General features: G+C 40.6%; 1 protein-coding gene across 1 annotated transcript; it reads left to right on the plus strand.

Annotated features, from left to right (window-relative positions):
• Positions 1–366: 366 nt before the first annotated feature.
• On the plus strand, positions 367–15,185 carry LOC120051661 (vesicular glutamate transporter 2.1-like). The gene is made up of 11 exons (XM_038998553.1): positions 367–464; positions 2,297–2,552; positions 3,121–3,239; positions 4,464–4,578; positions 9,314–9,488; positions 9,928–10,070; positions 10,164–10,313; positions 11,491–11,623; positions 13,434–13,544; positions 14,494–14,621; positions 14,859–15,185. The coding sequence occupies exons 1-11, from the start codon at positions 367–369 to the stop codon at positions 15,183–15,185; spliced, it is 1,755 nt and encodes a 584-aa protein (XP_038854481.1).
• The last annotated feature ends 3,132 nt before the right edge of the window (positions 15,186–18,317 follow it).

Here is an 18,317-nt window from a genome sequence, read left to right on the forward strand (position 1 = left end):
TTCAAACGTTATCAAGAGGGTGATTTTTTTATTTTTTTTATTTTAGCAATTGACTGGGATCTGTAGCCTACAAGATGGCACTGAATGGATGTACATTGCATAAGGCAAAGGAAGATTTATCAGACTGTTTTGTGACTGTGAAACCATACCATATCAGATTGGTCGCCTAATTCTGCAATATAATCGTTTTTTTCTCAGCTCATTCAATACACCTGGCGTTGGATGTCTAAACCTCGATTTTCTTCCGAGAAAGAGGCACATAATTCGGATTCACATTTTACCGAATATGTTTAGCAATATTCTATATTTGAATTATTTATCGTAATATAAAAGAAATCGAGCAGAAATCAAGAAAAATTTGGAATCATGGAATCCGATCCCGAACCCGTTAAGCATCGGGCTTTCCCGCCCAGTAAAGAAGGGCTGAAGAATTTGGCAGGAAAGACCTTCGGCCATCTGTACAGGTAAAATAAGTAGCTCGAACCCTTCCCCCTTCTCTCTGTCTGCTTTTCACCTCGGGATTTACGGTAAAAAAAAAAAAACGTAAATAGGGAATTTAAATGTTAAAATATATATCCATATGTAATGCAGGTGTGAATTGCTTCCTGTCTCATCCAGGCAATGAGAAAAAAAAAGCTCACTAACACCCAAACCCCATGAGAAATAAAATCTCACTTGCACCAAAACCCCAATGAGAAAATAAATCTCACTTGCAAATTGGTTGCTGTGATTCTGGACTAAATTCAAAAGAGAAAAAAACACATTTTTAGATTAATTATCAACAGGACAGGAAGTGGAAATGCACAATAATATCAGAGTGGTCGAATATTTAAGGATCAGTTATTTCCCGGGAGAGTGAGGGTTGTGTTTTAAATAATTAATGCATCAGAACGCGTCGTGACACAAGGGGTCGGAGATATCTGTTAGATTATATATTCATCAGTATTAACCAAGATCGATCTGTTAGATATCAACTGTCATTCTTTGTGCTCGTGTAAAATGCTACACTGCATTGGAATCAGGAAATTAATTTTTATAGGAAAATTGTAGGCTACTCCGTTGACGAAAATACTCGATATATATAGGCTACCATGATGATCATATTTCTTGCTTCTAAATTCAGGTTTTGATCGAATAATTTTAAAATGATAGAAAAACATGATCATTCTAAATTGTCAGGCTGGAAACACGTGACTTTCCAAAAGCATTATTTAGGCTAATTAATTTCGTTTTTCGTGACTGAAAATAATGTGCTTTTCACTATAAAGATTGATGATTGATTGAAACAAAATTGTAAAACGCATATTCAATTGTAAGAGCTAATAAAAATGTTTTACATTGCATTTTATTAGCAATCTATTTTTGAAACATCAATTTTTTTCTGTCATGGTTTATTCATTACAATGTTTCTATTCCCTGTGGTTGGAGGTGTTAACCATTCCACTGAATAGTAATGCCGTGATACATCACACAATACAATGTTGGCAGAAGACTCTTGGTTTTCCTATGCAATCTTATGTGATCAGGTCTATCGAATTTAGTAGCCTATAACTTGTTATGATACATCTTACATTTTAATCTAATAAAATGCAAAACTCGATCTTAATACATTTAATTGGTTATCTTATTGAGCTCTCAGTACACCGACACAGACGGTCTATATGTAGCATACATGTAAGTTCAGTGCTGTCTGTGTACTGCTGCAATGCGGTACGAAGGTCTTTTTATTGTATTAATTTAGCCAAGCTGTCGTTCTTAGAACAGGTGGGATTTAAACACTGAACGGAACATGGAACGGTAAAATGTTATAGTTTCACAAATAACATCAGCATTCTATCTCTTGATTTGCACTTCAGAATAAAATTACTAGAATTTTCCATGCTATTTTAAATTATGTTTCAATATTTGAAGAACGAGTAAAAATATATATATAGTTTAAAAATAAAAATAATTTAAAAAAGAGACAAACAGAAGGTGATTCAGTCTAATTTAGAGAATAAACACTTTTTTTCACACCAATCCGAATGATCTTCAAGAATTTCCTTCAAAACATTCAAAATAAGTGGATATATCCTTATTCTTTACCTTATAATACAACGAAATGTCCCCACTTTCTCGCCGTAGCCATCTATCTGATGTTAATTAGCTTAGCCTATAGGCCTATTCAATTTAAAAGCCAAACTGTTTGCCATATAACTTTGAAATAAGCCTGATAATTACAAGAATAGCCAACTATTTTTTAAAGGAAATACAGGATGTTATTAATAGTCCTACGGGTGCCTGTTTGGTCTAAAAGGGTGGTGGAGAAACGTCAGAAGACAGGTGAGGTGATCGAGTTAACCGAGGACGGACGGCCCTCGGAGCAGCAGGAGAAGAAACCGCCTTTATGTGACTGCACGTGCTTCGGCCTCCCGCGCCGTTACATCATCGCCATCATGAGCGGCCTCGGATTCTGCATCTCCTTCGGCATCCGGTGTAACCTGGGCGTGGCTATCGTGGGCATGGTCAATAACAGTACCATACACAAGGACGGCAAGATCATCATCACAGAGGTGCCTATATCATATTATTCTGCGTCCCAAATGGCACCCTATTCGATACATAGTGAACTGGTTTTACCAGAACCCTAGGGGCCCTCAAATGGAGCACTACTCCCTATGGGACCTGGTCAAAAGAAGTGCACTATATAGGCAGTGAATTGGTTGCCAATAGGAATGGGAACGATATGACCCAGTCCCCGCCCCCTCTTCTTCTGCATCTGAGATAGCAAAGGCACGATTTCAATTGAATGAGTCATCCAACAAACAGACACCATAGCCCACATAAGCCCTGCAGTCATCACGACTTTTATCATTAGGCATAAAGTCTGCAAACTTAAATTAGCAAATTAATAGAGTTGGAATTCCAACTTTGATCCCTTTCCCCCATCCCTTTCTGTTGGCCCAAGCAATATTTATTGTTGAAATGGCCTATTAATAAGAATCCAAAGCCTGTATTAATCTATACCGTTCACACAATTTTACTTGATAATGTTTATGAAAAAAAAGAGGACAATCAGGACATATGGTTGATTAATAACTCATCTGGTGTTTCTGTGTGTTATTGTTTGGTTTTGGGAAGAAAGCGAAATTCAACTGGGATCCAGAGACGGTGGGGATGATCCACGGTTCATTCTTCTGGGGCTACATCGTCACACAAATACCCGGAGGGTGGATATGCTCGCGACTAGCAGCAAACAGGTAAATGTCATCAGAAAATACAATTATTTTAACCATATTAAATAGTATAACATGTATCTATATACTGAAGTTTATTTGGGGAAAAAAATAAAGTAGGCCTAATACAGTTAATATATTATATTCCTTTCTGTTCTATTCTATATACTTTCTGTTGTTCTATTCTAACTGCGGTGAAACTTCACCACAGTTCTGTTCTGTTCTGTAACTTTTTCGTTGACATCTACCTGTGAGATGTATAACCAGAGGAACACCGGTTCTGTTTAAAGCAGACACTTGTTAAAACCAGATGTGTGTCAGACGGGTGGATTTAGCTGGTATCACCGAGGAGGACTCTGACCTCGCGCCAGATATTGGAGGATTCTATTACCGGCTGCGAGGCGTGCCTCCTCGTGCCTCCTCGTGATAATGAGCTCCCGCGGGACTACCGTGTCGAATCTTTTTTTTTTTTACGCGGTGGGAGGCATGGCAACGGGCAGTAGTAAAGCGAGACATGTTATGTGCGATCAAGTGTTCATAGATAGGACGAGATAAAAATGAACAAATAGGCCTATCATTTTTATTTCCCAATTGTTGCTTTAAAATAAAATGTTCACGCTTCATTAGACAACATCATAGGCTATATACACAACCATACAAAATAATGTATGTGGAAATAGGCGATATTCTATTCTATTCTGTAAATCGCCCTGGATAAGAGCGTCTGCTAAATGACAAAAATATACATGTAATTTGATTATATTCCTATCCACATTGAGACAGGATTGAGATGATAAATATTCTACTGGTTTAGTGTAATTCAGCAGGGACCGTCTCTAGCCTGTCCCAGCTGAGCGCCTTCTGCTGGAACAGACTGTCCTCACCTTGTCGTTTCACCCCTAAACGAAGCTTCTGCTGGAATTCACACATTTTATATTGCGTACGCGACAGTTTAGTTTTTGTTCTTTCTTTTATCATATGTTGATTATTTCATGTTTTAAATGTCCAGCATGATAGTTAGAACACATAGAGATAAAACATATGATTATTTTAGCTGTACATGAAATATGATAATAATGAAACCATTTTGTTGAACATAATTCCGTGTCGGTCCATGTACAGTATTTTATGTCCACTTTGGTTTACAGCACAGTATTCATTCAATTGATATGCTAGGGCCAGCTAATGTATAGGATTGTGATTGGATGGATTACAAATAGTGTTTCCGTTGTTTCTCTTTGTTCGCAGAGTGTTTGGGCTAGCCATCTTCCTCACGTCCACCCTCAACATGCTCATCCCCTCCGCTGCCCGGGTGGACTATCGCTGCGTCATGTGTGTCCGGATACTACAAGGTCTGGTGGAGGTAAGACTGTGGGCTGCTGCCTGATGATTGGTTGGTTTGGTCCTATATCACACACGTTGTTTAACCTTCCATTGACGTCAGAACACTTCTTTCCCGGAGGGAGACCTCGTCATTAATTATGCATATCAGCATTAAAATAAACCAATAGGTGTATACACATCAATAACACGAGAAAGGTCCACAAGACACATCTCTACTGCTAACGAAGCTGCCTTTTCCGCTTCTCGTTGTGCTTCAGTATTATGGCGAGTGTTCATTTCTAGACTTTTGATGTTCATTCAAGATCATTACAGAGGTCACATGATTGGTATACCATATCACTAAAGCATTCGTGTAAGTGGAAGCATTATATCTGTGTACACAGTTACACCGATAATGCATTTGAAAATATACACACTTTAAAAACGCAGCATCATTCTATCTGTGTACCTGCATTCAATGTACTGTATGCTGTTTCTGGGAGGAAGCTCTTAGACTCTGTCGTACCTGACCCTGAGCTTTAGAGCAAACAAGAAACATACCTGGGAAATGTGGGGGAGAGATGTAGGGTTGTTCACATACAAAGACAAATAACAGACTGAAGGACCACTATCAGACTGAAGGACCACTATCAGACTGAAATACCACTATCAGACTGAAGGACCACTATCAGACTGAAGGACCACTATCAGACTGAAATACCACTATCAGACTGAAATACCACTATCAGACTGAAATACCACTATCAGACTGAAATACCACTATCAGACTGAAGGACCACTATCAGACTGAAATACCACTATCAGACTGAAATACCACTATCAGACTGAAATACCACTATCAGACTGAAATACCACTATCAGACTGAAGGACCAGTATCAGACTGAAGGACCACTATCAGACTGAAATACCACTATCAGACTGAAATACCACTATCAGACTGAAATAGCACTATCAGACTGAAATAGCACTATCAGACTGAAGGACCACTATCAGACTGAAATACCACTATCAGACTGAAATACCACTATCAGACTGAAATACCACTATCAGACTGAAGGACCACTATCAGACTGAAATACCACTATCAGACTGAAATACCACTATCAGACTGAAATACCACTATCAGACTGAAATACCACTATCAGACTGAAGGACCACTATCAGACTGAAATACCACTATCAGACTGAAATACCACTATCAGACTGAAATACCACTATCAGACTGAAGGACCACTATCAGACTGAAATACCACTATCAGACTGAAATACCACTATCAGACTGAAGGACCACTATCAGACTGAAGGACCACTATCAGACTGAAGGACCACTATCAGACTGAAGGACCACTATCAGACTGAAATACCACTATCAGACTGAAATACCACTATCAGACTGAAATACCACTATCAGACTGAAGGACCACTATCAGACTGAAATACCACTATCAGACTGAAATACCACTATCAGACTGAAATACCACTATCAGACTGAAGGACCACTATCAGACTGAAATACCACTATCAGACTGAAATACCACTATCAGACTGAAATACCACTATCAGACTGAAGGACCACTATCAGACTGAAATACCACTATCAGACTGAAGGACCACTATCAGACTGAAATACCACTATCAGACTGAAGGACCACTATCAGACTGAAGGACCACTATCAGACTGAAGGACCACTATCAGACTGAAATACCACTATCAGACTGAAATACCACTATCAGACTGAAAGTTCCTTTATTATTTTTGTACATTTTTTAATCCTCCTGTCCTATGAATAGAAGCCTCCATCCCTCCATCCCTCCAGCTCTCCATTCCTCCATCTCTCCATCCCCCCAGCTCTCTATCCCTCCATCTCTCTATCCCTCCATCTCTCCATCCCTCCATCTATCCATCCCTCCATCTCTCCATCCCTCCATCTCTCCATCTCTCCATCCTCCCAGCTCTCTATCCCTCCATCTCTCCATCCCCCCAGCTCTCTATCCCTCCATCTCTCCATCCCTCCATATATCCATCCCCCCTGCTCTCTATCCCTCCATCTCTCCATCTATCCATCCCTCCATCTCTCTATCCCTCCATCTATCCATCCCTCCATCTCTCCATCCCTCCATCTCTCCATCCTTCCATCCCTCCATCTCTCCATCTCTCTATCCCTCCATCTATCCATCCCTCCATCTCTCTATCCCTCCATCTCTCCATCCCTCCATCTCTCTATCCCTCCATCTCTTCATCCCTCCATCTCTCTATCCCTCCATCTATCCATCCCTCCATCTCTCTATCCCTCCATCTATCCATCCCTCCATCTCTCCATCTATCCATCCCTCCATCTCTCTATCCCTCCATCTATCCATCCCTCCATATATCCATCCCTCCATCTCTCCATCCTTCCATCCCTCCATCTCTCCATCCCTCCATCTCTCCATCTCTCCATCCTTCCATCTCTCTATCCCCCCATCTATCCATCCCTCCATCCCTCCATCTCTCCATCCCTCCATCCCTCCATCTCTCCATCCCTCCAGCTCTCTATCCCTCCATCCCTCCATCTCTCCATCCCTCCAGCTCTCATCCCTCCAGCTCTCTATCCCTTCATCTCTCCATCCCCCCATCTCTCTATCCCTTCATCTCTCCATCCCTCCAGCTCTCTATCCCTCCATCCCTCCATCTCTCCATCCCTCCAGCTCTCTATCCCTTCATCTCTCCATCTATCCATCCCTCCATCCCTCCATTCCTCAATGGAGAAACAGAAGCAGTCTGTGTCTGTGCTCCGTCCTCCCTTGTGCATCGACTCCTTACTGCAAATTAAACATTAGCATTTCAGGGTGACTCCCACAGCAAGCCCAAGCAATTTGTGTCTATCAATAGTTGATTGTGTGCCACTTAGTGAGTAATTGAAAATTTATGGGAGCAATTCTCATTTTGTGGCGAAGTAGGATCGTTAGCTTGAATCTGCCCTGGCTGACTCAGTCTCAGGTCGCGTCTCAAATGGCACTCTATTCCATATAGTCTCAAAATGCACTCTATTCCATATAGTCTCAAATGGCGACTTTTCCATATGTAGTCTCAAATGGCACTCTATTCCATATATAGTCTCAAATGGCACTCTATTCCATATGTAGTCTTAAATGGCACTCTATTCCATATATAGTCTCAAATGGCACTCTATTCCATATATAGTTTCAAATGGCACTCTATTCGATATATAATATTCCCTAAGCAGTGCACTACTTTTGACCAGGGTCGAATAGACTGCCATTTAACACAGCCGCAGGCCCACCTCAACCCATTTATCCAGAGTAGGAAAGTTCAGCTCAGATGTGTCGTGCCAGTTTGTTTTTGATAAGACATCATAATCTTGCTTGTATTTGACTAATGAGAAAAACTGGCTGCTCAGTTGTCAGTGCCGTTTACCAACACTGACTCATCCCAATCGGATTTATTACTGAATATTTGTTTGATGATATTAAATCCTATTTGGTTAAGTCAATTGGAAAATGTCTGCGTCATTTTAAGGTCAGGATATAAGAGGGAAATGAATGCAGGACTGAATTACATGACCCACTCTGGCAGTCGGTCGGTTTGTACGTTTCTCTGTCAATCTGTCTGTTCAACAGACAGGTACAACGCTGTGTACTACTCCCTTCACAGAACAGCGCAAACTGGCTCTAACCAGAATAGAAAGAGGAGTGGGAGGCCCCGGTGCACAACTGAGCAAGAGGACTATTGCATTAGAGTGTCTAGTTTAAGAAACAGATGCCTCACAAGTCCTCAACTGGCAGCTTCATTAAATAGTACCCGCAAAACACCAGTCTCAATGTCAACAGTGACCCCCAGGATGCTGGCCTTCTAGGCAGAGTTGCAAAGAAAAAGCCATATTTCAGACTGACCAATAAAAAGAAAAGATTAAGATGGGCAAAAGAACACATACACTGGACAGAGGAACTCTGCCTAGAAGGCCAGCATCCCGGAGTCGCCTCTTCACTGTTGACATTGAGACTGCTGTTTTGCAGGTACTATTTAATGAAGCTGCCAGTTGAGGACTTGTGAGGCGTCTGTTTCTCAAACTAGACACTCTAATGTACTTGTCCTCTTGCTCAGTTGTGCACCGGGGCCTCCCATTCCTCTTTATATTCTGGTTACAGTCAGGTTGCGTTGTTCTGTGAAGGGAGTAGTACACAGCGTTGTACCAGATCTTCAGTTTCTTGACAATTTCTCGCATGGAATAGCCTTAATTTCTCAGAACAAGAATAGACTGACGAGTTTCAGAAGAAAGTTAATTGTTTCTGGCCATTTTGAGCCTGTGATCGAACCCACAAATGCTGATGCTCCAGATACTCAACTAGTCTAAAGAAGGCCAGTTTTATTGCTTCTTTAATCAGAACATCAGTTTTCAGCTGTGCTAACATAATTGCAAAAGGGTTTTCTAATGATAAATTAGCCTTTTAAAATTATAAACTTGGATTAGCAATCACAACGTGCCATTGGAACACAGGAGTGATGGTTGCTGATAAAGGGCCTCTGTACGCCTATGTAGATATTCCATTAAAAATCTGCCGTTTCCAGCTACAATAGTCATTTAAAACATTAACAATGTCTACACTGTATTTCTAATCAATTTGATGTTATTTCAATGGACAAAAAATGTGCTATTCTTTCAAAAACAAGGACATTTCTAAGTGACCCCAAACTTTTGAACGGTAGTGTATGTATAATATAATATATCATATACTCTGTGTTCCTCCATAGGGAGTGACCTACCCAGCCTGTCATGGCATCTGGAGTAAGTGGGCCCCACCACTGGAGAGGAGCCGTCTGGCCACCACCTCATTCTGTGGATCCTATGCTGGTGCCGTGATAGCCATGCCTCTGGCTGGGATCCTGGTCCAGTACTCTGGCTGGTCCTCCGTCTTCTATCTGTACGGTAGGTTCATCACCTGGAAAACAGTGGCACTTGTTACTGAGTGGACTATCCTGGCTAAATCACTGTCCATAGTTATTCGTAGAGTAGCTACATCTGTCCTAGAGGGATCCTTTTTGAGACAAGATTGTCTATTTGACTTTATTTGTGTCTGTTGACTAAGTGATAAAAAACAAAATCTGGAATAAACCATAAATATACATATACCTCATTTTATGAATCAGATTTACAGTAATATAACTCTCTCTCTCTGTCTCTCTGTCTCTCTCTCTCTCTCTGTCTCTCTCTGTCTCTGTCTCTGTCTCTCTCTCTCTCTCTCTCTCTCTCTGTTTCTCTCTCTGTTTCTCTCTCTCTCTCTCTCTGTCTCTGTCTCTCTCTCTCTCTCTCTCTCTGTCTCTCTCTCTCTCTCTCTCTGTCTCTCTCTCTCTGTCTCTCTCTCTAGGCTGCTTTGGGATGTTCTGGTACATGTTCTGGATCCTGGTGTCCTATGAGAGCCCAGAGGTTCACCCCACCATCACCGCCGAGGAGAGACGTTACATCGAGGAGAGCATCGGAGAGGGTCAAGAACTATTCGGTCCTGCTAGCGTGAGTTCTCCTCCTTCTCCTCCTTCTCCTCCTCTTCTCCACCTATCCAACTAACTGACATGTGTTCTGCTATACACAACTATGGCTCTGCAGAAATACAAGACTCCGTGGAGGAAGTTCTTCACCTCAATGCCCGTCTATGCTATCATCGTGGCCAACTTCTGCAGGAGCTGGACGTTCTATCTGCTCCTCATCAGCCAGCCGGCCTACTTCGAGGAGGTGTTCGGCTTCGAGATCAGCAAGGTAAAAATGAGGAGCCGTTCACCCACAATGCCAGCCAGGTGTGAATAGTTGGCTTGATTTGTGTAAGACGTAACCGGGGCGGACAAAACTCATCAGAGATTTTAATAAAAAATATATATCCGTTGTGTCAAATGCATTGTACATCACTTGTACGGGGCGTATCAATTGCTTTACTGAGTACCAGTGTTGGATTTCATTTCCATTTCGTAACGTTGAGGATAAAATGTCCTCTAGACACCAAACACAGACACATCCTGGTCTGTGTCCTAAATGGCATCCTATTGGCCCGGCTACATTTAACCAGGGCTCTGATCAAAAGTAGTGCACTACGTAGTAAATAGCGTTTCATTTTGGGACGCAAGCGATATAACTCAGGCTGGTCTGACAGGTGTAATTCAGATGCTGGGTGGATCTCTGGCCCTCTTGTGGATCAGGGTGTGAATTATAGCCGTGGTGTGATATTTGGAGTCAGTGGTGGTTAAAGCACGTAGGAAGACGTGTTCTGGGACAATCACTGTTTTTTGAGGATATACATTTTTGAGCTGTCATATTTGGGGGGATGGATTTAAGAGGTGTAGCTTGAAAGATGATATCTCTCTTTTCTCCTCCCTCCGCACCCTGCACCGTTACTGTTATCATGATACATCATGACATCATGATACATCATGATACATCATGACATTAGGATACATCATGACATCATGACAGCATGACATCATGACATCATGATACATCATGATACGTCATGACATTAGGATACATCATGACAGCATGACATCATGATACATCATGATACGTCATGACATCATGATACATGGGAACACGTCAAAGCCATGAATGACAAACTAATCTGCGTTTGAAAGATCTCAACACAGAACAACATACAAGGAGAAATTGCGCACATGTTGGAAACAGACTTCTGAAAAGAACTTTGACACATAATAAATATGTATCTAGATAGGCCATTTCATGTGTTGTCAGTTTTGGCATTGACTGCCATGTCGATGTTAATTACAGTCAACTTGAAAGTTGAAATGTTTACGGTTCACTGTATGTGTTGTCAGGTGTGCATGCTGTCAGCACCTCCACACTTACTGATGACCATCATCAAGCCCATTAATGTTATTGTTATTGTTAATATTTATGTTATTGTGGCTGTTGATGTTTGTGTTGTCAGGTGGGCATGGTGTCGGCCCTGCCTCACTTGGTGATGACCATCATCGTGCCCATCGGAGGACAGCTGGCTGACTGGCTACGCACCAGAAACATCCTGTCTACTACCACCGTCAGGAAGATCATGAACTGTGGAGGTGAGGGCTACATAAGGACTTCATAAGGACTTCATAAGGGCTACATAGGGATTTCATAAGGGCTACATAGAAAACTTTGTAACACATTCATAATCTATACAGATCATCCTGTCAACTTCCACCGTCATGGTCTCAAAGATCATGAACTGCGGAGATAAGGATGAGCTACATAAGGACCTCATAACACATGCATAACCTATATATAACACATTCCTAACCTGTTCATATCACATTGTAGACTGTAGGTCACCAAGGATAATAACTAGACTGTAGGTCACCAAGGATAATAATTAGACTGTAGGTCACCAAGGATAATAACTAGACTGTAGGTCACCAAGGATAATAACTAGACTGTAGGTCACCAAGGATAATAACTAGACTGTAGGTCACCAAGGATAATAACTAGACTGTAGGTCACCAAGGATAATAACTAGACTGTAGGTCACCAAGGATAATAACTAGACTGTAGGTCACCAAGGATAATAACTAGACTGTAGGTCACCAAGGATAATAACTAGACTGTAGGTCACCAAGGATAATAACTAGACTGTAGGTCACCAAGGATAATAACTAGGCTGTAGGTCACCAAGGATAATAACTAGACTGTAGGTCACCAAGGATAATAACTAGACTGCAGGTCACCAAGGATAATAACTAGACTGTAGGTAACCAAGGATAATAATTAGACTGTAGGTAACCAGGGATAATAACTAGACTGTAGGTCACCAAGGATAATAACTAGACTGTAGGTAACCAAGGATAATAACTAGACTATAGGTAACCAAGGATAATAACTAGACTGTAGGTAACCAAGGATAATAACTAGACTGTAGGTAACCAAGGATAATAACTAGACTGTAGGTAACCAGGGATAATAACTAGACTGTAGGTCACCAAGGATAATAACTAGACTGTAGGTAACCAAGGATAATAACTAGACTGTAGGTCACCAGGGATAATAACTAGACTGTAGGTCACCAAGGATAATAACTAGACTGTAGGTCACCAAGGATAATAACTAGACTGTAGGTCACCAGGGATAATAACTAGACTGTAGGTCACCAAGGATAATAACTAGACTGTAGGTCACCAAGGATAATAACTAGACTGTAGGTCACCAAGGATAATAACTAGACTGTAGGTAACCAAGGACAATAACTAGACTTTAGGTAACCAAGGATAATAACTAGACTGTAGGTCATCAAGGATAATAACTAGACTGTAGGTCACCAAGGATAATAACTAGACTGTAGGTAACCAAGGATAATAACTAGACTGTAGGTCACCAAGGATAATACCTCAACTGTAGGTAACCAGGGATAATAACTAGACTGTAGGTAACCAAGGATAATAACTAGACTGTAGGTCACCAGGGATAATAACTAGACTGTAGGTCACCAAGGATAATAACTAGACTGTAGGTAACCAAGGATAATAACTAGACTGTAGGTCACCAAGGATAATAACTAGACTGTAGGTCACCAAGGATAATAACTAGACTGTAGGTCACCAAGGATAATAACTAGACTGTAGGTCACCAAGGATAATAACTAGACTGTAGGTCACCAAGGATAATAACTAGACTGTAGGTCACCAAGAAGCATACTAACAGTAATAGGGGTTTCCTTTACTCTTGCTTGCGCTGAGTTGGCAGATAGTGACTTGTTTTAAGAGGGTTTTTCACTTGCAAAGGTTGTGATATGAGGCTGTTTTACTATACCCACTGTAGTTCAATGCACTGATTGAAAGTCACTTTGGATAAAGAGTATCTGCTAAATGATTAAAATGTATTGTTGTTGCCTGTGTGTAGGGTTTGGAATGGAGGCTACCTTGCTTCTCGTGGTTGGTTTCTCTCACACCAAGGGTGTGGCCATCTCTTTCCTGGTCATGGCTGTGGGCTTCAGTGGCTTCGCTATATCGGGTGAGTAGTAGAACATTTAAAAAAAAAAATGTAAACAATTAAATGTTCAAGTTGAACACTCTCTTTTAGGCCCCGGGATTTAATCCTGTTCCGAGCTTTGTCGGCTATGCACCTTTTAAAGGTAATATTTCGGCGTTCACTTGTAATAAATAAACAAAAGCCAACTTAAACAGTTGCCTAATCAGTGTTATTCTGTGAGTTGAGTGGACAAGAATTTGCGCTAATGTGGTTCGTTTGTTTACTCAACAAACTGTGCTCGAAATGAGCTAAACTTGAACAAGCTTGTTGAGTAGAATTACAAATTCATGTTTGCTCCAAACCACGCACTTCATTATCCTATTTCCCCAGCATGGTCTATTGCAGGTTCATTTTCATAATTGCTTGTTTCAGTAAATGGCTTTTCCAGTTTATATGATTTAGGTAGTCTCAATAGTCAATCTTCCCTACTCCGGCAGTCATTCTCAATGCAGTTTGCGGATGATTAAAAGTTAAAATTGTTGGAATTACACACGACTTTGCAAGCCAGTATAATGTTTCTTGCCGGTATGATATGGCCTCTAAAACAGGAGTTTCAGACCACTGTGTTAGGGTGTAAACTGAACCCTAAAATAAAGGTCTTCTGATATACTGTACAGAATATAATGTTGTGTCATAAACGTTTTAAATGTAAAGATAACAACGCTACATATTCACTTGGACGCTCGCTTGGTGAACGCTACAGGACTGAAAGGCACTGTATACAACAACCCATGTCTCTGTCACTTAACAAACACATTCAATGTGTAGTAACTACAATCTGCTCGAAAGGCACACTGGGAAATATGCAAATAAGGTCAAATATATTATCAGGTTGAATTCTGTGTTGACTCAACCTATAATTCAGATTTTAAATCACATATACTGACTGTTGATCTTCTTGACCATTTTCATAAAACGATGTATTTTGTAGGTTTCAATGTGAACCACCTGGATATCGCCCCTCGCTATGCCAGTATCCTGATGGGTATATCTAACGGCGTGGGAACCCTGTCAGGGATGGTGTGCCCACTCATCGTTGGGGCCATGACCAAAAACAAGGTACACATTCACCCCCCCCCCAAAACAACGAACTAGCTTCCTGAAACAGTTGCGGCTGGTGACTTAAATGTTCTACAAGTTCCAACTACATTATACCACTATAATTGTTATGGTTTACCATATATAGACAAAGTATGAGTTCATGTTCAAGTTTATTTGTCTTGTTATAAACACATTTGAAATCTTACTCACCAGAGCTCTCATTTCCTGTGTTCTGGCATCACTTCCTGTCTCTAGACTCGAGAGGAGTGGCAGTGGGTGTTCCTCATCGCCGCCCTGGTTCACTACGGAGGGGTCATCTTCTATGGAATCTTTGCGTCGGGCGAGAAGCAGCCATGGGCCGACCCGGAGCTGACCAGCGACGAGAAGTGTGGCTTCATCGACGAGGACGAGCTGGCAGAGGAGACGGGGGACATCACACAGGGCTATAGTGGTGGCATGGCAGCAGTAGGCGCAGGGAAGAGTTACGGTGCCACTACAACTGGGCTCAATGGGGGCTGGGTGGCCCCAGACAGCTGGGAGAATGTAGAGGAGGAACCAGCTGGACAGACCTGGGCAGATTGAGACTACTCATAGAACAGGGCCGTATGTATCGAGTGTATCAGAACAGAAGTGCTGATTTTGGATCATTTTTTTGCCTTTTATATCATAATGAATAATATTAGGTGGCTGATCCTAGATCAGATATCCTACTCTGAGATGCTTGATACATACGGCCCCAGTTATAATAATGTTATGGCAGCGGTGGGGGTGTTCTAGCCTGGTTTCTGATCTGTTTGTGCTGTCTTGCCAACGCCTACAATGACCATAGACCACTCCTACAATGACCATGGCACAGATCTGGGACCAGGCTAGGGTAGTTCACCCACTAAAAGAGAGAGAGAGAGAGAGAGAGAGAGAGAGAGAGAGAGAGAGAGAGAGAGAGAGAGAGAGAGAGAGAGAAATGCCATTGTGGTTTGCACAAATTAGCATAAAAAAAATGTGATACTGTATGTAAAATATTTACGTATATTGAGGAAAATATGTAAAATAATAAAATCACGCGTTGGTTCCACACAAGCAGGTTAAAATATCAGTGTAAAATATATTTCCAGTTCATCGCAATGCAGCTCAATCTGTAATAGAGTGTGATTATAATCCCCATGTCGCCCATCTAGAGCCTTCGATCCTAGCAGTTTAAGGGCAACGGTAGGCCTAGTTATTATACCTTCAAGGCTCCCTAACCTCATAAAAAAAGTACTTGAAACAACAAACGAGCCAGATATTGTGAACGTCATAAAACCCTCGTCTGAAATATCACTTTCTGATTGCACTGAGTAAGTATTCAAAAAAAAAAACTTTAAAAAAAAAACTAGATATTATTATATTTCTTATCAATGGCGTTTTATGTACTTTATATATACTGTTTCTGTGAGACTATTGTGGATTTGGGTCGTCGATCTGTGTGACAAATTGATGTAAAAAGGCCATATTTTTCACAGACATAATCTTTTCAGGGAGTTGTATGATCCGCTTACAAAACGAAGTCTTGTTCTTGAGCAAGGCCTAAACAACTAAGGAAAAGACTTAAACTAGTGTGTGTGTGTGTGTGTGTGTGTGCGTGCGTGTGCGTGTGCGTGTGTGTGTGAAGTATAAACCTCAGTGTAATATTTATGTGCGTTGTTGCATGAATTTGCTCAAATAGATGTTTCTGAAACAGCTTTTTCATAGCCACCGATAGTCCTCATCCCTTGAACTGCTTTATTTTGAAATAATATGTCAGTGATAACATGGACTTTGATGTTCATATTATGGTATCCATGAGAGATTTAAAAAAAATAAAAAATAAAAAGGTATATATAATGATTGCACTATAAGCACAGAATTACACTAGAATGAACATTGGCACCCTGTCGTCATGACTACAGGGTGGCCATCTTGGATTGCTATTGCATTTCTACGTGTGAAGGAGAACTTTTCTCTCAAGGGCATCATTGATTACTGTGTTTTGCTGTGCATTGCAATAATTCCCCCATGCAACGGTTGCTACTATCCATCCTGTTTCTGTTCCGTAAACTAGTGTAACACTGGCTTGCTGTGTCAAACTAGGTATTTTTTTGTGGGGCGTGGGGGTGTAATGAAGATAAAGGAGAATAAAAAGTGTACGTTGATATGAAATAAATCGCTGCTGTTCTAGGTTTTTAAAAAAAAGACCAATTACAACACTGCTTTATAATACAGAGAACGATTATAACATTTTTGCCAGACGAGAAGATCTGAAAATCGAAAACAATTGAATGTTCGTGTTGATCTAGATGTGTCTTCATTTCTTTCGTTGCCAACCTACAGTAAGTGGTCCTTTTTTGAAAGTATATGGTATTTGTGTGATAACCCACTGAATTATCATGAATGTTCATTGGCTTGAATGAATCTTCATGGATGGGATGTCCTTTCTTTTCCTTATTGTTTGCTAAAAAGTAATAATAATGAATTCTCTGCAAGGGTGTTTAAAAAATATATACAAATACTGAAAAAGTACTGACGAATGTTGCTATATTTGGGCTTTGAGTCCGACGTTTATGTATAAATTATAAATGTGTTTGTATGGCTTCTAATAATATCGTGTTTATTGGAGAGGTTTGCTGATGTCAAAAAAGTGTTATATATATAAATGCTGAAATCATTTTATAAAGAAATAACTACCTAAACAACGGCTTTATCCTTTATTTTTCTTTCCGTCCATTACTTCCTGTATTGTTTGAAATGACATCATTATAATCAGATGAATATTAATTGGTTGGAATTGTTGTAAACTGGCTGTAATGACATCACATCAACCAGATTTGCACGCTGGGTTAAAGCACTGAATGAAGCTTCAGCACCTTCTCAATAGCTCATCTCACAGAGCCGCTGACTGTCTAAGACATATTAGTCTGAGGAAAAAGACATATTAGTCTGAGAGAAAGACATATTAGTCTGAGGGAAAGACATATTAGTCTGAGGGAAAGACATATTAGTCTGAGGACAGACATATTAGTCTGAGGGAAAGACATATTCGTCTGAGGGAAAGACATATTAGTCTGAGGACAGACATATTAGTCTGAGGGAAAGACATATTAGTCTGAGGGAAAGACATATTAGTCTGAGGACAGACATATTAGTCTGAGGGAAAGACATATTAGTCTGAGGGAAAGACTTTAGTCTGAGGAAAGACATATTAGTCTGAGAGAAAGACATATTAGTCTGAGGGAAAGACATATTAGTCTGAAGGAAAGACATATTAGTCTGAGGGAAAGACATATTAGTCGGAGGGAAAGACATATTAGTCTGAAGGAAAGACATATTAGTCTGAGAGAAAGACATATTAGTCTGGGGGAAAGACATATTAGTCTGAGGGAAAGACATATTAGTCTGACGACAGACATATTAGTCTGAGAGAAAGACATATTAGTCTGAGGGAAAGACATATTAGTCTGAGAGAAAGACATATTAGTCTGAGGGAAAGACATATTAGTCTGAGAGAAAGACATATTAGTCTGAGGCAAGACACATTAGTCTGAGGAAAAGCTGAACTGTTTCTGGTTAACCACCTGTTATAATCTTTAAAAATATATATTTTCTAATCTTCACCACAAACCAATTCTGGCACTAAGACCACACTCAATAAGCTGTATAAGCAAACAAGAAACACTCATCTAGAGGTGGCTTTCCTAGTGG

This window comes from Salvelinus namaycush, chromosome 8 (genome assembly GCF_016432855.1).
Source record: "Salvelinus namaycush isolate Seneca chromosome 8, SaNama_1.0, whole genome shotgun sequence".
NCBI classification, from domain to species: domain Eukaryota; kingdom Metazoa; phylum Chordata; class Actinopteri; order Salmoniformes; family Salmonidae; genus Salvelinus; species Salvelinus namaycush.

What these genes read in the sequence shown, in the direction of transcription:
- LOC120051661 (XM_038998553.1), top strand. Translation starts at nt 367, where the DNA reads ATGGAATCCGATCCCGAACCCGTTAAGCATCGGGCTTTCCCGCCCAGT. An exon ending in AACTATTCGGTCCTGCTAGC is followed by an intron (nt 10,071 to 10,163) that starts GTGAGTTCTCCT and finishes ATGGCTCTGCAG; the next exon opens with AAATACAAGACTCCGTGGAG. An exon ending in GGGCCATGACCAAAAACAAG is followed by an intron (nt 14,622 to 14,858) that starts GTACACATTCAC and finishes TCCTGTCTCTAG; the next exon opens with ACTCGAGAGGAGTGGCAGTG.